This window comes from Podarcis erhardii (genome assembly GCF_964252035.2).
Source record: "Podarcis erhardii genome assembly, chromosome: Z".
NCBI classification, from domain to species: Eukaryota; Metazoa; Chordata; class Lepidosauria; order Squamata; family Lacertidae; genus Podarcis; species Podarcis erhardii.
Window position 1 is genome coordinate 36,951,847 of NC_138504.1, and position 22,797 is coordinate 36,974,643.

Sequence of the window (22,797 nt, forward strand, 5' to 3'; positions counted from 1 at the left end):
CACACACACACACACACACACACACACACACACACAGAGAGAGAGAGAGAGAGAGAGAGAGAGAGAGAGAGAGAGAGAGAGGGAGAGGGAGAGGGAGAGGGAGAGGGAGAGGGAGAGGGAGAGAGAGAGTCTCAGGAGGGAAGGACGCCGCATAAGTAACACTCTCTTTTTACCCCGCATATGGCGGCAATGAAGGCAGGAAACCTGAAGTTTTAATAGTTGTCAGGCCTGCGTTCTCCCCGTTGGGAGCTGAGTGCGCTGTGTGTCCTGCCCCCTGGGGATAACGTGGAGCGGGCACGTGCACTCTTCCTGTGTTATGAGAACACGTGTATATGGATGACAGTTGTGCAGGTTATCATTTGAAAACTCAATGGAAGGATTCCAACTGTCAATAAAGTAATCTACTGCTCTTGTGCTGCTCAGTGCTTGTACTCTCTTGTCAATTTTTTTCAGTAAGGCAATTGTCCATACACTCGTTTCCAGCGAGAAACATATAAATGTTCCAGTCTCTTCCAATTCTGTGTCACCGATAGGCCTGCTGCCACCATAAGTGATCAGTTATCTGTAGTAAAGGTTAAGTTGTTTTTCCCTGAAAGTGGTTAACAGTCCTAAACTTGGTGTGCACTGTACTTCTGTGGTGTGTCTTATTTATATGAACACCTTTTGCCAAAAAGGCTGCACGTATTCTCTTGTCCACCCCATGTGGAAAATTGTACCAATTGTATTACAACCTTGCCAATCCCAAGGTGAGATTGATTTATTAATACAGGTGCATTTCAGTGGGGTCAGATGCCATATATGTAATAGCTTAAATGTATTCTCTCATATGAGTTGAGAGTGATTCACCTTTTTTTCCTTTCTTTTTTTTTTGCCTGCAGGTTATTCCAATCCATCTCTTTGATTTCAATGCCTAAATCAGATTCCTACAACTGTTTTACAGGATCATATTGCCCAATGTTAATTTGTTGAGCATTTTGTAGGGTATAGATAAAAAAAGGTTTGTTTTATTGGGTTCAGAATTAATTTTCAAATGGTATCAAGTATCTGGTGGCATATGTTGAGAGGTTAAGTCTGACCATTGTATTCTATACCCTTTATTTTGTGGCTACTTGGAGTAGTTTTTGTTAACTGTATACCCTGAGCAGGGAGCAATTTCACATGGCAACCTGTTGTTCTTTAGTTGCTGTCTGCACCTGACCCACACACTGAAAATCTCATTCCTCCTCCTTTCTCTTGCTTCTTTCCCACATTGGCAGAAAGCTGAGGAATACGGCTACGGGCAGTCTCTGATGGAGCGGCTGTGCAGACAGCTGGATGCACAGCTCCAGAATAAAGTCATTGACAGGCTTCCAGTCCTGCGCTTGACCACTCAGTACAGGATGCACCCTGAGATCTGCCTCTTCCCTTCTAACTACATCTACAACCGTGCCTTGAAAACTGACATGTGCGTAGTCATCTTTTTGTAATTGATTATCTCACCTCAAGTCAACAGACATTGAAGGAGAAGAAGTAGACGAATGAATGTGGATGAATGAACCTGAATGTGGACAAAGAAGTAGACGAATGAATGTGGATGAATGAACCTGAATGTGGACAAAGGTTCTACTTTATCCTGGATTTTTCAGAACCCCCAAGTCCAGTGGTGGGTCGGCTATGCTCTCCAGATGTTGCTGGAGTCCAGCAGCCCCAGCCAGGAGGTCCAGTGGTCAGGGATGGGGGGACTTGTAGTCTGGCAACACCTGGACATCATATCCGGTGTGTGTGTGTGTGTGTGTGTGTGTGTGTTTTAGAGGGGGGGGGAATGCAATTGCTCAGGCACTATAGGTGAGTACTCAGGTGAGTGAAAATTCTGCACATGATCATAGGCATCCATCTTGACTCCTTCTGGCAACCTGATTTGATACTTAAACAATAATAATCTTTCTTTCTAACCATTTCTGAAATGATACTGTTGAATTATGTGCTCTTTGATGCTTGTCTGGATTTGTATAGTGGCAAGTAGCTATATTTATGCCAAGCGGCTGCTGCTGAGCTCTTTTTTTAAAAAAAGTGAAATTCTTAGATCAGAGCTGGGAAACCTGCTGTGTCCCTCTCGATGCTGCTGGACTCCCAACAGCTCCAGTCAGGATGGCCTGTTTGGGGGGGGGGGATACTGTCCAGCACCACCTGGAGGGCCAGGGTTTCCCCATCCCTGTGGTGTACAAAAGTGCAGTAGTCTGTCCATAATCTCCCTGCTGGATGAAGCCAAGGGTCCAGTTTATTTCTTCATTGTGTTTATATCCCACCTTTTCCTCCAAGGAGCTCAAGGTGCCGTACATGGTTGTCCCTCTCCTCATTTAATTCCCACAACGGCCCTGTGAGGTAGGCTGGGCTGAGAGGCAGTGACTGGCCCATGGCCGCCCACTTTCGTGGCTGAGCAGGGATTTGAAGCCTGGTCTCCCAGCTCCTAGTCCAACACTCCAGCCACTACACCTCACTGCCTCCAGATGCTTCCAGGAAACCCACAAGCTGGGCACCTTGTCTTCAGAGGTGGACTGCCTCTGCATGTGGAGATTGCGCACTCCTTGCAGCCGCAGACAAGCCTCTCCTCCACTCACCATCTCCCCTGCTCTCTGGAACACCTGACCAGTGACCATCACTCCTTCATCTCTACCACTCTCAGGGGCCGGAAGGCCTCCTGTTCCTTTGAACAACTCCCCTGATACTTCCTTGCTGACCCTTTGTGTCTGGAACTCCCTCTCCAAGAACACTTGCAGTGTGCCATGACCCTCCCTATCTTCCTTCAAAAGTGATGTCGCTGGTGAGGCCTTTCATTTGAGGCCTTCCCTGCTGCTGAAGAACACTTGGGCAGCCACCCCTTGCTGGACTTGCCTGCACTTATTTCATAAAATAAAAACTTCCCTCCCTCTGTTTCCCTGTTGTTAAAATGTACATTGTAGGCTCCCTGGGGCAGGGATCTCTCTACTTAGATGATAGTAAAGCTAGGGCTGCCATACGTCTGGATTTTACCAGACGTTACCAGGATTTCAAAGATGGAATTGACATCTGGGGGGATTTCTGGAAGGTGGCCTTTTGTCCTGGATCTTTTTGAAATACAGCAACCCTAGAAAGCGTATGTAAACAAAAATATTCCCCCCCCCCCAAAAAAACCTCCTTTCTTTATGCAGCAGCTGTGTGTGAAATATAGGATATGTTCTCATTTTAGTAGTGGAACAAGTGATGTGCCACAGCCCATTCAGTGACTCTGGTAATCTTCCCTCCGCCCTCCCTCTTTTTCCACACACACAGACAATAAGTGCAGAGTTTGCTTCTAATGTCATAAGAGTGTAGCTTGTTTCCTTCTTAGTTTCACCTCTGCTTTCGGGAGGCAGTACTAGTAAAAAGAAATGTGTTGAATGGCTCTGTACATTCCTTCCTTTTCCAGCGTTGCAGAAGTTGACACTGTGGATGGGTTCCAGGGCCGTGAGAAGGACTGCATCATTGTCAGCTGTGTCAGAGCGCAAAGCACGCAAGGGTCAATAGGGTAAGGCTTTGCTGTTGTTTTGTGATGTGTCAACTGGGGTGCCTCTGCTGGCAATTCTAGGGCTCGGGTACAATCCTTGGGGTGGTCAAGTGTGTGGGCCAATGTCCACAAGTCACAGTTGTCTGTTAGAGCCCCTTTTGGTCTCTAGCCGCATTCTTGCAACCACCTGCGATGCCCATAAGGGAATTCAGGAGAGGAGAGGTTTGTGGTCCCACAATAGTCTTTGCAGGGGGTGAGGGCAGGCCTAGGCCATGTGAGCTTCGTCACTGCAGCTCTCTTACTGCAATGAACTTCCCATTCCTGACGCTGGCAAAATGGCTTCTCTGAGGGAGCTTCCGCTGTGTCTCACTGGGGGAGAGGAGAAATGGAGCCCCAAACCTCTCTCCTCCCTGGCAGGCAAGGGGTTTGGTGCTCTCAGATGTGACCCGGCAGAATTGTTGGCCCCATGGAGAGATGATGGGGTGAAATCAGGCAAACAGGGCTGCACTTCTTTTGGTTTTCTTTACAGGTTTGGGTTTTTCCTGTTTTTTTTGAGAAGGAGAAAAAGGTCACAGCTGCGCTAATGGTGCCTTTCTGTTTTGCAAGTCACCTTTGGAATGAATAAAATATTCAGGCACAGTTTTGAAATATTAACGAGAGAGTTTTCACATGAATCACAACAAATAATATTAATCCGCCAATGGTTTGTGCTGCAGGGATGTGTGGCTAAGGTCTAAAGCTGGTTCCCACCACCAGCCCACTTCCTTTCCACCTGGGGGGGTGGAAGGGCACTCTGTGCTTGGAAGCCACATGGTGGGGGGGGGGGGTGTAGCTGAAATTGCAAAAGCAGATCATGGACTGACTTCTAAGATTTATGCCCCAAGCTTCTCACTTTGCTCTCAAACGATGTCCAATAAAGGAGGCACCCAAGGAACAATCAAATTAAATGATAATTAAAGCTATCAATAAACAACCATTTTGAGTATTTTAAATTATAATCTTAAAAGGTATTTCATAAAGAACCTATGGGGGAGGCAGAGAGAAGCTAAAATATTGCAAAGCAAGGGGGGAAAACCATGTATAAATGAACATCACTAATATTCACCACTAACGAAATTGAACAAAATCAGGCCCTCCAATAAAAAATGTAAAGCAGAAACATGGCAGCAGGGGGTTGTCTCTACTCAGAGGAGGCCCACTGAAATTATACATAGACATGGAAACCTTGGTAGGAATGCCTGCAACCTTTTAGTAGTGCACTTACAAATGCATTTCTAATGCCCTTGAAACTTCAACAGGGATTTAGTGAACCCCACTGTGGTCAGCTAGGAGGACAGGGGGGGCACTGCCCTTCCTGAGCCAGCTTCACCTGTGGCTTGTTTTGCCCTCTCCAGGTTCCTGAAGAGTCTGCAGCGTCTGAATGTCACCCTCACCCGAGCGAAGTACAGCCTCTTCATCCTGGGACACCTGAAGACGCTCATGGTGCGTGGAAGAAGGCGTAAAGTCTCTCTCTGGATATATACGTCAGCCCTCCTTGTAGAGAAAAGCGGGACTTGGAGGGCCAGTGGTGGTGCCCTAGCAGTGTGTGGGGCTTGGCCCAAGGCCCCCCCCTCCCATCGCCTCCCAAAGCCATAAATCAAGCCCATTTCATAGGGTAGTTTGGAGAAGCAGGGTGCCAACAGGCCCTGTACGCTGTGTCTGTAGGTGGTGCCTTCCGCCTGCCCTTGAAAAGGGGGCACAGATTTGCTGCTCTGGCTGTGGCAGGTGAGAACTGCAGTTCAAAACTTCGGGAGGGATCCAGGCTGGCCAGAGGTGTTGTAGACAATTCAATCTTTTGAATCTGTGGGGTTGGGGAAAATGTTGGGCCACATTTATTCATTCATTTATTGAATTTAGGTCCAGCCCTCAAGAGCCCAGGGCGGTAAACATATCAGACACTAAACAATGGTTTAAAGAGCCTTCTAAGAAGAGCTACAGCTCTAAACCTCTTTGGGAAAGGCATTCTCTCATCCCGTATCCAGTGTCCTTCAGCCACCGAAGGCACCTGTGTAAACAAACAGGTTTTCAAACTCCTCCTGAAAGGCAACAATGAGGGAGACAGGCGCAGCTCCCAGGGAGGGGGCCACCACAAAGAGGGAGCTACCACTGAGAAGGCCCTGTTGGGGGGTCAGTGCCATCTCAATGTTGCCCCTGCTTGTGGGCGCCCAGAGGAACCTGGAACCTGAAACTTGGGTGGGTTTCATAGATGGTAAAACTCCCATATGTTACTTTAGCTCTTTCACCAGTTGTTCTTAGACTGGCAGTATGGTATTCCAGAGCTAAGGAAGCTGTGGGCTGCTGGACTACAACTCCCATCACTCCTGACCATTGAACGCTGTGGTTTTTCATGCAAGGCCAAGCATGGCATTTCTGGGAGGTGTTTGTGAGATGCTGTAAGGGCCGGGGATCCTGCAGCCCTGCAGATGTGCAATGCCTAGCAGCCCCACCGGCCTGGCCATTGATGAGGGGTGGTGAGAGATGGAGTTCAACAACTTCTGTGGGCCACTAAAGTTCCCCACTCCTTCCTCTGTGCTAGAATGCCAGCTGTGTGCAGGGGAGCGTTGGTTCCAAGCAAAGAAAGGGATGCCGTCCTCTGCCATGCTGGTCGCCTCTGTCCCATCAGACTCCTGTCCTGCCAGTTTTCTCCCAGGGAGGCGCCCAGTCGGGGGATAAAGCAGCTGGCATGGGGGACTCCCCTCTTTCCATCCTGGCGCTTTTCTGCATGAGGTCACAATTACTCCCATATTGAGCACAGTCTTCATATGGTCCTTTCCCCCAGCCTTGTACCATAACGACTTTGCCACTAGAGGGCCTCCAATCCAGGTTTGTCCATTGGAAAGCCTGGCAATGATGGTTTGCTCCTGTAAAGCTCAGAGTTGTGAATGGATTCCTGTTAAACACTTTCCCTGCTGCTGCTGCTTGTTTTGTAACTGCAGTGAGGAGGGAAGGATCCTTATAGCCCGAGTACGGGCATATTGGAGGGATCCTCTGTTGTGTGTTCACAAACCACTGTTTACCAGTGGGTGCAATCCAGAGGAAGTTTGCCCTCCTTTCTCCTGACACCCATTATTAGTGGTCTCTAGTGTTTAGATTAGGGATGCGGGTGGCGCTGTGGGTTAAACCACAGAGCCTAGGACTTGCCGATCAGAAGGTTGGCGGTTCGTATCCCCGCAACCGGGTGAGCTCCCGTTGCTCTGTCCCAGCTCCTGCTAACCTAGCAATTCGAAAGCATGTCCAAGTGCAAGTAGATAAATAGGTACCACTCTGGCGGGAAGGTAAACAGCGTTTCCATGCGCTGCTCTGGTTCGCCAGAAGCGGCTTAGTCATGCTGGCCACATGACCCGGAAGCTGTACTCCGGCTTCCTCGGCCAATAAAGCGAGATGAGCGCCGCAACCCCAGAGTCGGTCATGACTGGACCTAATGGTCAGGGGTCCCTTTACCTTTAGTGTTTTAGATTAATTCAGCCAGCCTTAGAGGAAGGGTGAAGAACACTTTTCAGGCTAAGGCCCCCATTTCCCCCAGCTGAAAGCTGTTTGAGAGGTGCACTCCAAAAGCAAGGGAAGCCCAAGACCCACTCAGTCAGACTTCTGCTTTCCTGCAGCGCAGCAGAGAATAAATAAATAAATTGCCACCAACCCTTGCTAGTCTCCTGTCCTAATAATTCATTGGTTGCTGTTTAATCCCTTTGTAGTAAAATTAAAATTGGAATGCATTGATTCAGGATGCTCAGAAAAGAGGTTCCTTTATCAAGACCTCAAATGCCATGTCAACAGTATTCCTTGCTTTGCATGTAGTGCTAAGAAGATCCTGAAGTCTCTGCCAGTACAGCAGAGACTGGAGAAAGCCATGTGAGGACCGGTGAGTGTGGAGGCTGAGTCACATGAAGCTCCTGGGCAACATTCTCTCAAGTGATGGAGGACAACACAGTAATAAAAGCACGCTAACAATTTTTTTGGGGGGGAATAGAACCCCCAAGCCACGAAATAAACATTGTTCTCACAGTATGTTTGCTCTTTCTGAATGTTTTTCTTATAACAGTGTGTTTGCTGGCAGGGTGGTGTTGAGCTCTTAGGTGATTCTTAATAGACAGCAGTTTGCTTCAGCAGCTGTTTCCCTCATACACTCTTGTGTCCACCTTGTGTAGCAGCCTCTGTGGCCTTATGGCTGATGGATGTGCCGTCACTGGCACCTGCACAGCATTCTTGCATTTGAGGCCACTTCCAAGTAATCTCGCCCCTTTCCTCTTTAACAATGCATGCAATTCAGAGTGGGCTGGACGATTTAGAGCTACAGTTCTTGAAATTTGTTCGCAGACCATAATCTTGATTATTTATTTTTAAAGGGTCCCCATTTTCTCCTTTGCCTGTGCGCTTTGAGTTTCTCTCAACTTTCCACCATCTCATTAAAATGTATTTTGGTCCAAGGTAAGCTGCCTATACTTTATTTACACATATATGTAGATATGCCTGGTTTCTCTTAGCTCTGAATACTCAGTTCTTAACTTGCAGCTAAATATGGGGACTGATTCTATTGAAAAAGATCTTCTGGTTGTATCCATGTAAGTTATACTTGGGTATACCTATTGAAAATAATGGATCTAATAATGGTCATTGTTTTCAACGGGTCTACTCTGAGTAGGGCTAGGATTGGAGACATCCCATTATGTCTGTGATGTGGTGAAGGCTTCTCTTGTGGCATTTTGATCTGTGATGACCTATTCACACACATGACTTCTGGATGATATGGAAGTCCAAGAGATGGGTGTTTTTGTGTAAACTAGCCCTCAGCTATCTTGCTCCATGGTAGTTGAATGGCTTTCACAAGGACTCCTCTTGGAATAAGTTGTCTGGGGAATTTGACTTAAAACTCATCTCAAGCTAGGAAGGGGATGGGGGGAGAGGAAAAAATGAATCCTGGAATTTTATACAAAATGAGTTGGGCAGCAGCTTTCTCCCAGAGTCTGAGGAATTGCTTGGTGTGTGAGTGTCCCCCCATTCCTGCAACTATTGCAGAGATATTTTGAGAATGGTCTTTGCAGATCTTGAAGCAGATGTTCTGCAGAACCTTCCTCCTCCCATACCCCAGGTGTGAAGTTTCTTTGTTACTGCTAACGCAAACGTTGGTGTGAGAGAGAGAAAGTGTGTGATATGAACCTTCAGTTTGCTAAGTTCAGGTGTACCTTCCAGCTGCCCATGGCATGAATTGTCCTTTCCTGTGAGCTGTGGCTCTTGTGCTCTGAAGGCCTTGGGCAAGGCGTCGCCAAAGTGCATTTTCATCCTAATGTTTAAAACGTGATTTGACAAAGCCTCAGCAGCTGCTTGGAAAGGCACCCTTTTCTTACTTGCCTTTTAAGGCTGCTTTCAGGGGGTTGTGGTCTCAAACCACAGTTCCTAGCCCTGTCTGAGGTGAACCAGAGGTTATTGTGCATAGGTCTAGCATAGCATTGACCCACTTTGCGCATAAGGCTAAGCTTAACCATGGACTCCCAGAGAGGAGATTGCAGCCACTTTGCTTGTCATGTGTTGCGGCTGCTGCAAGCTAAGCCATGGTCCCCCCCCCACTCCAGACAAGCCATGAGGTCTAACAAAGCTTTGTCCTTGAGGTTCACAGGCATAGTCCCTCCTGGTATGTCCCACAGAGGAACTTACGGTCTTCAAACAAAAACATCTTGGAGGTCCCAGGCCACAGAGAGGTTAGGCTGGCCTCAACCAGAGCCAGGGCTTTTTCGGCTGTGGCTCCGATCTGGTGGAACACTCTGTCACAAGAGACTAGGGCCCTGTGGGACTTGACATCTTTCTGCAGGGCCTGCAAGACAGAGCTGTTCCACCAGGCCTTTGGGCAGGGCACAGCCTGACTCCCTCCTTTGGCAATCTTCACAGAACTCTAGCCAAATGGTTGCCATCAATTTGATTTGAATTAATTTTATATTGAAATGATTTTAGAATGTGGTATTATTTTATTGTTGTTAGCCACCCTGAGCCCCGCTTCAGCTGGGGAGGGTGGGATATAAATAAACATTTATTGTTATTTATTATTATTATTATAGCCCCCCCCCAAAAAAAAACACTTCCAAAAATTTTAAGGGGTCAAGTCTCCTGACATGAACTGAGACGCAATGCTGAATCAGTTGGAAAGGGAAAATAAAATCCAGAATGGTGGGTTAACTGGTGTGCTTGATCCCATACATAGAAAGTAGCCAATATGGTGCCGGACTACAATGCCATTGGGTGTAGCCCACAGCACTGGAGGCCACTCTTAAGCAAGAACACTCTTCCCAGTGTTTTGTTGCTCATCTTCCCCTCCCCTACCATAGGAATACAAGTAGGACCAGATTTGCTTTTGATGCTGTGTGTATTACCAGTCCTTGGGCTACCAGCGTAAAAATAATTAGGGGGAAATTGCAGAAATGCATTCTGCTATATGAGTCTTGAAAAGAAACCTGTGTGTTCATTCCCAACAGCCCGCCAGCAGTTGTGTGTAAGTCTTTGGTGTCATGAAAATGCAACGAGACTTTTTTCTGCTTCTTTGCTTTTTTTTGGTAAGGCTCTTATCAGTAAATTAACAGAGTGTGTGGGAAGGTGGGAAAAAACTGAGACCGGGCAGCAGTTATTAGGTTGCTTTACTGTAGTAGGATTATTACACCATAACACTTATGGTAAGATGTGTCTCTAGAGGCTGTGGTGGTTCATCTTTTTCTTTTTCTTCTTCTTCTCTCTCTCTTTAGAACATTTATAATCCAAACAAAAATAATTCTCTACCAAAATAAAAAGTATTTGAGAACCGTAAACTATACGGTGAAGCCTGGATAACACACATTACACTTTTTGTCGCGATACAGAGGCCTTGTTCAGTTCTGGTCTTGAGTGCGAGAAAAGGGGGGAGGGGGGAATCGAAGACTCACAACCAACGGAATAAAAACTGAAAAAAGTACAAAAACTTAATAAATTCAGCAACTTGATTTGTAGGCAACAATATAATTCTAGGCCTGGGCTGGAGCAGGCTGATGATGCCAGGTGGGTATAATCTTGCAGGTTCCCTGCCCCGTAGCCTGGACTTTCTATAGCTGCCAGTCTCTTGTTAGGAGGGCTACTTCCAAAACAATTAAGAGTAAGGAGGAAAGGAAAAGGGACAAAGGAGAAATAGCCAAGCAACTAAGCGCCAGAGGTTTGTGGCATGGTTTCGTTTTCGTTTGGCAGATTCCTCCTGTGCAAAGTGGAACGGGGGTCGCAAGGTCACCCTTGAACAGAAAGAGGAAGCGAGGCAAGTCTTTTGCCAGTGCCACTGCCACCACCCCAAAGTCGTGGCACCTTGTTTCTTCCCAATGATAAGAGTCAGTTCTGCCTCTGAAAAGTTGCAGCTGCCTCCAGCCAGGGTGCTCAGCTACTTGGGCAGAAGGGGGAGAGTACAGTCCCTTGAATACCTTCTGCTTCTCTCCCCACTTCCCTGTTGAATGGAGGAAAGAGAGGCTGGTGGTGGGGAGAGAGAGAGAGAGAGACAACCCCCTGCTCCCTTAACTTGTGAGACCCTCCCTCCTTCCCCTCTTGTCCTTCCATGAGGCATTTCCCCCCCTCCCCCTGGTTTCCTGGGCTTCAAAGGTCCAAAAAGTGTTGCAGCTGCAGGCCCAGCACGCTGATGAGGAAGGCCGAGAGGTTGAGGTACGTGCTTGAGGCAGAGTCACATTCCTTGTTTTCTCCCTCACATTTGGATTGCTCACAGAGGACACCCCTGAAGTTGGGTGGGCAGAGACAGCGCTGGTTGTCATAACAAGTGCCCCCATTCTGGCAAATCAACAGCTCCTCGTCGCACACATTAGCTGTGGAAAGAGAGGCAGGGAGAGCGGCTGAACTCTGTTTGTGTGGGGGAACCCCCTTGGCTCCTCCCCACTTTCTTGAAGCCCTACACAAACCACAACTCTGGATGAAGTTGGTTATCTTGGTCAGGGATGGTTAACTTGTTATGCAACTCTTAATGCCTGCTAGCTCCTTCCTGGGACTCGGGCAGGGGTCTCACTGTCATGATCATCACCACCACTGTTAATACATTCATATTCCCCCTCTCCTCCAAGGTTCTTAAGGTGCTGTACATGGTTCTTCTCCTGCTGTATTCTATCCTCATCACAACACTGGGAGGAAGGTTAGGCAGAGAGACAGTGGGTCATTTTGAGCTTCATAGTTGAGTAGGGATTTGTGCCCTGGCCTCCAAAGTCCTAGTCTGACATTCTCACCCATCATTCCTGGTCTAGTGCCTTTTCCAGTCTGATTTGGAGGCAAGAGAATGGTGGTGCCAGGGCAAAACTTTGTGGGCAAAAGGCCAGGGCCTCACCTAGCAGAAGGAACAGGAAGGTCCCCAGCAATTTAAAGTGAAATGTAGGACCCCCTGGAAGGCTCTCCCTGTTCCCTGACTATACTGCTGGGGCTCGTGAGTTTTCTTCTGCCTGTTCCACATGCAAAGCATGCGCTCTATCTCTGAGCTATGCTTCACCCTCATAGCAGTAATTGGACTCCAACTTTCATCACCCTCAGCACTGGTTGTGCTAGCAGGGGCAGATAGGAGTTGGAAGTCAAGCAACATTAGCAGGGCTACAGGTTTGCCACCCTTGCTGTAGCTCCTGTCCGTCTTGCCTGTTCTGCTGCCTTGTGTGTCTGTTAACTGGACCATCTCTCCCACTGTGGCAGCAGCTCCCCAATGTCTCACATCCTTCCTACATCTGCTACCCAGAATTGTTAATTGGAGCTGCTAGGAATTGATGCTGGGAACTTCTGCACATCCACTTGGCATGTGGAAGATCCCAGCATCTCCAGGTAGGGCTAGAAGAGAAACTCTGCCTGAAACCCCGGGGAGCTGCTGCCAGGCAATGTAGAGGATACTGGGCTATTTGGAACAGTGGCTTGACACAGTATAAGGCAGCTTCTTATCATTCTACTCCTTAAGGGCCAGAGCTCAGTGCACCTATGTTGCATGCGGATGGGTCAAGTTACAATCCCTGACACGTCCAGGGAATGGGGTGGAAACCTGGAGACTTACTGTCAGTCCGTGTAGACCAGAGGTTTTCAACCTGTGTGCCTCAGCGCTCTTGAGTGACTTGATGTTTGGTCAGGGGTGCCGCAGGAGGGCCCTCCTCCTCTCTCTCTCTCTCCCTTTCACATCAGCCGTCCTTCCTGCATATCTGCAATCTCTCTCTCTCAATCTATCTCTCTGTCTCTCTCCCCAGCCCGGCCTGACTCCTGCTCCTGCTCCAGCCAGGAGGAATCCAGTTATGGAGCAGCCTTTGCAAAGTGGGAAGTTTACCTTATTTACTGCTCTGGTGCTTGCCTTCTACTTACAAGTAAATACCAACAGTACATGTAGGCACTTAGATGGCTAAGGTCGTGTGTGTGTGTGTGTGTGTGTGTGTGTGTGTGTTGGGGTGGACGAGAGAAGGGTGCCATTTGTGGAAAGGGTTCTTTATTCCCTGCTCTGGAAAAATAGTAGTTTTCATCCCTACTACTTGCAAGTAAGTCCCAACAGTGTGTGTTAGCACAATGATATCTGTCTGTTTAACAGGGAGCTCAAGGTAGTGTACATTGTTCTTTCCCCCCACCTCCCCTTTCTGCAAGGTAGGCCAGGCTGAAAAGCAGTGACTGGCCCCCAAGGTCACACCCAGTGAGATTCATAGGGGAGTGGAGGATTTGAAACCCTGAAGTTGCCCCAGCCCCTCTGGTAGGTTTGATCATTATTCCTTTCCTTCAGTTTTTGTAGCTCTTCAAAATGGGGCAACCAGAGCTCTTTGCTTGATTGCAAAGCCACATATTTAGACAGAGATGGAGGCATCTGTAACACATTTAATTTACTCCAGAGCCTTTACTTGGGTAATATTTGCAGCGACCCAAAAGCCACAAAGTTTGGTCCTCTCCAGGGTCGTCTCAGGACAGAAATAAAAGTCTCCCCAACCCGACTCCAATTTATTTGCAGCCATTACTTGCATGCTGCCCAACAAAAGATCTTGCAATAAATGAAAAAAAAAAAAGATTAAAAATAAGATATAAAACTGTGAAATCAAAGCAGGTGTCAACACTGATGGCATTCTCCTATGACTGCCAGTAATTATGGCCAACTGATGTCTGTTTTGGCCTGATGTTGCCTGCTATTTTATTCTTTCTGCTTCCAGATTTTCTTACACCTAGGTCCCATGCTTAAATTTGCAATGCAGCAATATGGAAAGAAGAGAAACCATAATGGACTTCCAGGGCAGCTAGCAGGCGCACAAGCCAACTCTTCCAGGGGGGGACGGGGACTGTGAGGGATTTAAAAATGGCAGTGACTGCACCACATCCTTGTTCCCTCCAGGAGTTACCGGGGGATGTAGGGTACCCACAGCATGCAAAGGCGCTCTCCCCATTGTGAGCGATGCTGGAGGACGCTGTCTGAGATGGGTACTAGGGGCCATTCAGCTACTCCTCAGGAATAGCCGCGCCAGGCTGTTCATGAAGTGGCTCTTTTCTCTTCTATCCTAATTAATTTGGACTGTAAAACTACAAAGATGAGCTGAAGGCACCAGCCCATTGAAAATGGTGAACAACAAGCTGCAAAACAAATCTGTGTGCTGGGTCTAAAGAACTTTAAGTAAAGTAACATCTTGTTGCGGTGAGTAACAGGGGGTGGCAAATGATGCGGGGAAATTTTCTCTACGAACATTTGGTAAGACCTTCTTTACCCCAGTTCCTCACAATTATACCGAAAGGAGCTTGATTATTAAAACGGAATGTGTGCTGATTTAAGATGAATTACAGTAACACTGGGTTGCTGAAGAAAAGAGTGGTTAGAAGGACATAAACTAATAATTATATAAAGAACTGTTTCTAGTATGATTATTTTCAATTAGTAATTGTAGTGAAAGGACTCTGTTGGTTACAATACAATTACTTGAGTTTGGTGCAGTGAGTTCACAGGGATCCTTTGTTGTGTTCCAAAGATTTGGGGATTGGGATCATGGGAAAAGAGCACTGTGGAATGTAAACAGACATATATTCTTAGAAAATATATGTAATACTACCGTCTTGTGGCGAAATAAGGTCATGCATGACAAGAGAAGATCAGTGTGGAAAGCAATAAATATTTTTTGAGGGTATACTACCATCTGGTGGTAAAACAGGGATATGATAGATTCAAGGTCGAAAATGGTGAAGGCCAGTGACAGAAAAGGCAATTCCAGTGAGATTTTGATGGGAGTTAATTTACCTCTAGAACAAAATACTTTAGCATTGACTGAGTTATCGAAGAACATTAAAGATTGTGCCAGTGACATTAAGAGACTTGGCTAGAAGGACAACATCGTTGGAGGGATCAGTTAAAAAAACTTTCTGAAGAGAGCCAAGATACAAAAAGATGCAGAGGAGAAGTTCAAAGTCAGGTGTCAGCTCTCCAGGCTGAGAAAGAAACCTTAGAGGACAAGATTGCAGTCTTGGAGAAGTATCAAGAAGAATCTCTCTTTTTTTTTTTAAGATTTAGAGGTTTCCTGGAGCTTTGGGAAGAAGATTTTAAGGAAAGGAAAGGAATTTGCGTCTTTTTTTTACAACTACCACCAGAGATGATGGAGAATTTGATAGACAGAGATTATAGAATTAAATAATCATATGTGAGAGCTAAGAAACTCCCACGGGACTGTTTGGTGCAATTTACTTCAAGAGCACTGAGATATAAAATTCTACAAACTCATTTTCAAAACCATCTAAAAATAGGTGTTCAGAGGATTAGAATTCTCGAGGAAATCCCATCAAGGATCCTAAACAAAAGAAAGGAACGCAGATTTTTGGTTGAGGCATTGAAGAAACAGAAGGTACCGTTTAGATAGGAATACCCAGAGGGATTGAGTTTTACTTACAAAGCTAAGAGAGAAAGATGTGCAGATTTGCAAAAACTGCAAGATTTCTGGAAGAAACAGTTGGAAACAGAAGTGGAACAACTGGAGAAGTTGGAGGAAGAACAGCAAGATACAAAGGAACCACACAATTCTGTGAGAAAAGGACTTTAAAATTTCAAAATAATGGCTTATAAATTAGTATCATGGAATGTAAATGGACTCAACAGTAACATTTAAAGACATGATTGCTCATGTATTGTTAAAACAAAAAATGAATATAATTTGTCTGCAAGAGAACCTATCAAAAGGACTCCTAAAAAAAATTAATAAATAAAAATAGGTCAAGAATGTATTACATTGAGATGAAAGATATAAAAATAAATTATTATTATTATTATTATTATTATTATTATTATTATTATTATTAATTTATACCCCGTCCATCTGGCTGGGTTTCCCCAGCCACTCTGGGCAGCTTCCAACAGGATATTAAACAGAATAAAACTTCAAGCATTAAAAACTTCCCTAAACAGGGCTTCCTTGTAACCACAGAATGAAGGGGAGGAAGCTGAAGGAAATGTAGACTGTTTTTGTATACATCTGTATTTTTTTTGTTAAAATGTATGTAAAATGAGAAAATTATATGTGTGTGTGAGAGAGAGAGAGAGAGAGAGAGAGAGAGTGAATTTATTGCATCAGATAAAGCAAAAAAGATAGGCGTGGTGTTAAATGTGAATCCAAAATTGGAACCGAAACAAGTTTTTAAAGATGAAGAAGGGAGAATAATAGGTGTGGAAATTACAATAGTGGGACGTAAAATCCTGTTGGTGGAACTTTATTCACCAAATGAGAAAAAAGAATTTTGTAAAAAGCTGGACTATCTACTCTTTGAAAAATACGATGGAAATGTCATATGGTTTCAGGGGATATGGACAGAGCAACTACACCCAATGTGGTTTCAGAGGGTAAGTTACCAATGGTGTTTTTTGAGATGGCACAAAATACGGATCTGCAATATGTATGGAGATTTAAATTCCCATTCAGCCAGCAAATAGAGCCTCCAAAAAATAGATATGCTATGGGCATCAAAACTCATAGTATCTGGTTTTAAGAAAACTGAAATACAACCTAGACCATAATTTGATATTTGCTATTATCAAAGGCCAACGAAATACTCCTTTTAGAAGGATGCTGAATGACAGCTTGCTAAGAAAGACTGAGATAAAGCAAAAGGGATTTACATGTATAACCAACTTCTTTGAGTTAAATTTAGGGGAAAGCATGGATTTAAATACAGTATGGGATGTTGGGAATGTGGTTGTACGAGGCTTCTTTATATAACAAAGTGCTTATCAAAAAAGGTGCAAGATCAAAATACGTAAGACATTTTCTTTTAGGAATTCTAGGTGTGGAGATTCCGAAGGACCAGAAGAAATTGTTCATGTATGCGACCACAGCTGCCCAAATTTTGTTAGCCCAGAGATGGAAAGAAGATACAGTTCCGACGAAGGAAGAGAGGCAGATAAAATCAATGAACTAAGCTGAATTGGTAAAACTTACAGGAAGAATCAGGAGCCAGGAAGAATAAAATTTTAACAAGAATGGGGAAAGTTTATAATGTATCTGAAAAACTACTGTAAACAATTACATTCATTAGTAGGTTTGCCAGAAAACTCGTGGTAAAAATTTGAATCATGGATGGACCAAGGACTTACAATAATTGAAGTTAGTGAGGAGATGCAGAATGAAAATTATAACATAAGTATCCACAAAAAGGGGGGAGGGAAGTCAAAGGGAATATGGTGCTTGTATTTTGCTTTTTTGTGTTCTTGTTTGTAAAATTGAAAATGCAAAAATAAAAAAGATGTAAGGCATATTACAAGAAATAACAAATTGTGAAAAGTATTTAGTTGATAAACCTAGTGATAATAAACTGGTACAAATGATAAGACTGTGATAAACTCAGCTATCAGTATTACTAAACCAAGAGATGAAACAAAAGCTGAAATGTTTGAAGCAGACGCATTTTGAATTTGCTAACAAGCCAGGAAGGCTGCTGGCCTGGCAATTGAAAAAAGAGAGGAAATTGAATGTGATAAACTGTCTATAGATGGAGGGATAACATATAATGAAAAACTAATAAAGATGGTTTTAAAATATCATTCAATGTTATATCAAGGTGGTAAAGAGGACCTAGATGCAATGGGCAGATATTTGAAAGAAAGGAAGTTGCCAACCTTGACAAAAGAACAAAGGGATGTATTGAATCTACCTATTTCAGGAATGGAAGTGAACCAAGCAATAAATGATCCAAAGACTAATAGCCAGACATCCTAACTGCCAGACATCCTAACTGCTTGTTATTATAAAGGTTTTGAGGCTGTTTAGCCCAACCTTTACAAATGGTTATGAACAATATTACGTTGCAAGGGAAAATGCCTGACTCCTGAAAACACGCTAATATTACGTTGATAGCAAAGCGAGATCAAGATCCAGCCCAGGTTAAGAACTATAGACCTATTTCCTTTCTCAATTGTGATTATGAATTGTTTGCAGTAATATTAGCTAGAAGACTTAAATTAGTCTTAAAGGACTGGATTCATGAAGATCAAGCTGGATTTCTCTTGACAAGACAAATAAAAGACAATGTTAGAATTGTATTAAATGCTATAGAATATTTTGAAAAGAGAAAAGATAAGCAATTAGCAATGATTTTCTAGATGCAGAGAAGGTGTTTGATAAAGTTTCGCAGAGTTTTATGGGGAAAATATTGGATATTATGGGATGGGGGAGAGGAATAAAAGCAGCAATATATACAGAACAATTTTCAAGTATAATAGTAAATGGAGAGCTAACAGAAAAGTGCACTATAACAAAGGGCACTAGACAAAGCTGCCCACTATCACTTCGAAAATATTGTGTTTGAAGGAAGAGAAGAACTGATCTCAAACATGTATAAACTATTATTAGAATGGGAGACGAAAGATGAAATGGTGAAATTGGTAATGATAAAATGGGCTAAAGATTTAGGACACAATATAGAAAGGGAAAAGTTGTGGAAAGTAGACATGAAATTCACCGCTTGCTCTGCTTTAAAAGAGAATTATATCAAAATGATAGATGGTATTTAACACCTGATAAATTATCTAAAATGTATAAGAAGAATAACTGCTGGAAGTATAAACAAGCAGACAGTCCTTTTTTTTCATATGTGGTGGATGTAAAAAAGCTAGGGCATTTGGGGAAAAATATGATGAGAAAAGATGGAGGGCACAAGGAGAAGGGGACGACAGAGGACGAGATGGTTGAATAGTGTTCTCGAAGCTACCAACATGAGTTTGAACAAACTGCGGCAGGCAGTGGAAGACAGGAGTGCCTGGCGTGCTCTGGTCCATGGGGTCACAAAGAATCGGACATGACTAAACGACTAAACAACAACATGATGAGATAAAAAAGATTGTTTAAAGTGAGTATACCACAAACACCTGAATCTTTTCTGCTAGGGATTATAGGGACAGAAATTCAAAAAAGGATGGTTAAGATGTTTATGTACAGCAGGTAGGATACTGTATGCCAGGCATGTCCAAAGTCTGTTTCAGGGGTCTAATCCGGCCAGTTTATCTCCTGGGGTAAAATCCTAAAAAACCTCAAAAATTTCAATCCTAAAAATAGGATAACAACTTTGGTCGGCCCTCATGGCCCTTCACTTCATCAAATCTGGCCCTCTTTGAAAAAGGTTTGGACACCACTGCCTATGCTCAGAAGTGGAAAGAGAAAGATGTTCCCACTAAAGAAGAATGAATAAGTAACAGCTAAAATAAGATAATTTAATGATGACCTAGGGGTTGTTGTTTTTTAAGAATGGAAGTCCTTTTCAGATTATTTGAGGAAATATTAAAATGTGAAGAACCCACAGCCATGTTTCGAACTATGAGCAATGGGAAAAATCAAGATTATTGATTATGATAAAAAAAGAGTAAAGACAGGGTGCAGCAAAGTGTGGGGTGTGTGAAAATAACATCATGGAAAAAGGGGTTGGGAAATAGAAAACAGAAAATATTTTTTAAAATAATATGTATTGGAATTTTATGTGTAATATTTGGAAAACTTACTGAAAGTGGTGGAGTGTCTTCTGTGTTTCTTTCTCCTTCTACCCCCAACATCTCCCCCTCTTCTTCTCTACCCCCCCTCCCAGCAACCCTTCTTTTGTTTAACAGTCACCCAGCTTTGTAGGGCAAGGAGAATGTTGCAGGAAAGGACCATGTCTGCATGTGTGTCTTGCGCTGTGTGTTTCTCCCTTCCCTTCCCTGCAATAACAAAAGATTTCTGCTTCTGATCTGTATCTTGTTTTGCCCTCCGCACCCTCATGCAAACACTAATTTTGTGAAAGGCTTGGACCCCCTATAGAGCAGTGGCATTGCTTGTGTTCCTGTCAGCACGTGCACTTTTACTTACCTGCATGCCAAAAACTGCACCGGAACAGGGTGGGGTGGGTGCGGAACGGGGGAACTCCCCACTTACACACATCCTGTAATGGAACCCCAGGCGAGCCACAGAAAGAATGTGGTTACTCAAGGGCACCTACTCAAAAAGGTTGAAAACCACTGGTGTAGACAATACTGAGCTAATGGACGAATGGTCTGACTCAGTAGAAGGCAGCTCCATATGTTCATCAGGAGCACCTATAGCTCATCAGTAGAACCGATTACCTGCATGCCCCAGGTGCAATCTCCAGCATTTCTAGGGAGCGTTGAGAGAGGCACCTACATGAGAACCTGGGGACTTGCTGCCAGTCCATGTAGACCAGGTACAGGAAACCTTTGACACTCCAGATGTTGCTGAATTGCAACTCCCACCATCATCATCTGTGGACAATGGCCATGGTTGCTGGGGCTGATGGCAGTTGTAATTCATCCACATCTGGAGGGCTGAAAGTTCCTCACACCTAGTGTGGACAATAATGAGATAGAGGGGGCATTGGCTTAACTTGCTGTAAGGCAGCTCCCTTTGTTCCCAGCCATCTCCTGCTGTCATTGAGCTCTGTGCCTCCTTTTGCTCCTTGCCCAAGTGGGAGAGCTTTCCCCTGTGCTACAGGTGAACAGTGATGCTTACGAAAGCAGCCTTGTCTCCAGTAGTAGCCGGGCAGACAGTCATCACACTTCGGCCCAGTGACACCTTCTTTGCAGTCACAGTAGCCGGTCTCGTTGCAGCGGTTGGCCACTGAGCCTATACGGTTGCAGTTACAATCTGTCAAAGCCAAAACAGTGCAGAAAGAACAAAACAGGACAAAAAGAAAAGCTGTGTCAGCGTAGATCGGGGTTGTTCAGGCACCACATGAAATTCCTGCTTAATGTCTGATTCCCTTTTCAAATACCATGTTTTATTTTTTGCTCAATAAGATGCACCTGACCATAAGACACACCTAGTTTTTAGAGGAGGAAAGGGGGAAAGCCCTGTTTTTTGGGGGGATCACTCACAGTTGTGCAGCTTCTTTTGCAAAGGGGAAAAGCCCCTTTTTTTTGAGGATCAGCTCAAAGTTGTTGAGCTTGCTTTGCAAAGGGGGGGGGGATCCTGTTTTTATGGGGTTCAACTCACAGTCCTGCAGCTCTGGAGTTCTGGAGCCGTTTCTAGTTTCCAGACAGATAATCTAATCAGCCAGTCACATGTCACTGGGTAAACAAACAGCCTCAGTCTGCAGAACATTCAACAATGGAGGCCTGGGCGAGGGGCCGGGGCTGGAAAGGGAGCCAACTATCGACCACATTCGCTCCACCCCTTACTTTTTAGGAGGAAAAAAGTGCATCTTATGGAGTGAAAAATATGGTAATTATAATAATAATGTTATTATTTGTACCCCATCTATCTGACTGGGTTGCCCCAAACACTCTGGGTGGCTTCCAACAGATATATGAACATAATATAACATCAAATATTAAAAACTTCACTATACAGGGCTGCCTTCAGATGTTTTCTAAAACTTGTAGAGTTATTTATGTCCTTGACATTTGACATGAGGGCATTCCACAGGGTTCGCACAACTCCTGAGAAGGTCCGCTTCCTGGTTCTCTGTAGCTTTGTTTCTCGCAGTGAGGGAACTGCCAGAAGGCCTTCGGAGTTGGACCTCAGTGGCTGAACGATGGGGGTGGAGACGCTCCTTCAGGTATACTGGGCCGAAGCCATGTAGGGCTTTAAAGATCAGCACCAATACTTGGAATTGTGCTCAGAAACGTACTGGAAGCCAGTGTAGATCCTTTAGGACCGGTGTTATATGGTCCTGGCAGTCACTTCCAGTCACCAGTCTAGCTATTGCATACTGGATTTGTTGTAGTTTCCGAGTTACCTTCAAAGGTAGCCCTACGTGGAGCGCATTGCAGTAACTGACTCTCAACATAAAGAGGGGATATCAGCAGTGTGGCTGGCAGGGTAGGGCTTTGCCCCAAAGGTCCACATGCTGCAGAATGAGCAGGGGAAACCTCAAATTCAATCAACAAGGATAGCTTATCACACGTATTATGTATTACCAGTTAAAGAAAGTCAGTCCTCCAGCTATGGGCAAAGAAAATGGGAGAAGAAGTGACCCTATGCTGGATTCATTTTATAAAACACTGAGGTATGGAAGAAGAAGAAGTGTATATGGTTTATTAAATAAAAATGATTAAAAATAATAATTCCTGATTCCCAGGACAATGGGGAGGAATGATCAGTCAAAAAGACTAGGTTTTTGTGAAGTCACAGCTATGATGATGATTTTTAGTAGTATTAATAATTACTATTATTTACTGAAATTGTATTTCAGCCTTTCTCCCAAAGTAGCCCAGGGCAGCAAACACATAAACGATGGAACAATTAAAACACCTGAAAACAACTCCAATGCAGAGGCATTTCTAATTGAGATGTCAACATTTAGGCAAAAGCTAGGGATTTTGAGCTTGACCATTGCCAAAGATTGGCTGGTTTTCATCTGCAGCTGTCATGAAGCTGTTTCATTTTTATAGCAGGAGTTGTTCTCTAAGTATCAATGTTTGATTTGTTTTTAATCATGGAAGCCACTTAACAAGATCCATGGGCAGAAAAGGGTAATAACAATAGTAAGTTGAGGGGGAGGCAGCACACACGCACAAACTCACTCAATTGGTTAGGCAGTCCATCACCGCTTAAAGCCAGGATGAGGAACCTATGGGTCTATGGATGTTGCTGGGCAACAATTCCCATCATTTCTGAACAGAGCCTAAGGTGGCTGAGGTTGATGAGAACTGGAGTCCTGCAATACCTAGAGGGCAACAGGTGATCTACTCCTGCTTTAGGGCAATTACAATCATAGAACTGTAGAGTGAGAAGGAACCATGGGGCTCACCTAGTCCAACCCCCTGCAATGCAAGAATCTTTTGCCCAACATGGGGCTCAAACCCACAACCC

The 22,797-nt window shown here is 44.5% G+C and overlaps 2 protein-coding genes and 1 long non-coding RNA gene across 15 annotated transcripts in view; 2 read left to right on the top strand and 1 right to left on the bottom strand.

Annotated features, from left to right (window-relative positions):
* Positions 1-184: 184 nt before the first annotated feature.
* LOC309333597 (putative helicase senataxin) lies at positions 185-7,546 on the top strand. Of its 5 annotated transcripts, none has more exons than XM_081847330.1 (4): positions 185-351; positions 1,257-1,444; positions 4,897-4,984; positions 7,337-7,546. In XM_081847330.1, the coding sequence occupies exons 1-4, from the start codon at positions 337-339 to the stop codon at positions 7,340-7,342; spliced, it is 297 nt and encodes a 98-aa protein (XP_081703456.1). In that variant the 5' UTR covers positions 185-336; the 3' UTR covers positions 7,343-7,546. The 5 variants fall into 5 exon arrangements, with proteins under 5 accessions (XP_081703456.1, XP_081703458.1, XP_081703457.1 ...); XM_081847332.1 differs by having other exon boundaries at positions 189-328; XM_081847331.1 differs by having other exon boundaries at positions 194-351; positions 7,234-7,546.
* A 2,597-nt stretch (positions 7,547-10,143) lies between these two features.
* NTNG2 (netrin G2) overlaps positions 10,144-22,797 on the bottom strand; it is a 127,683-nt gene continuing 115,029 nt past the window's right edge. For all 9 annotated transcript variants that reach the window (XM_081847067.1, XM_081847069.1, XM_081847070.1 and 6 more), the window contains 2 exons: positions 20,494-20,628; positions 10,144-11,355 (listed from right to left, as the gene is read on the bottom strand). In XM_081847067.1, coding sequence (XP_081703193.1) covers positions 11,132-11,355; positions 20,494-20,628 — 359 coding nt within the window. In that variant the 3' untranslated portion in view covers positions 10,144-11,131. The remainder of the gene's footprint in view (positions 11,356-20,493; positions 20,629-22,797) is intronic.
* Positions 11,364-15,013, top strand: LOC309333630. Its single transcript, XR_014152617.1, has 2 exons — positions 11,364-13,241; positions 13,690-15,013. It is a non-coding gene; the product is annotated as an uncharacterized lncRNA (long non-coding RNA).

Excerpts from the sequence above, each read along its gene's own strand:
- LOC309333597 (XM_081847330.1), top strand. Across the intron at positions 1,445-4,896 it reads CGTGCCTTGAAAACTGACAT|GTTCCTGAAGAGTCTGCAGC; the intron begins GTGCGTAGTCAT and ends TGCCCTCTCCAG.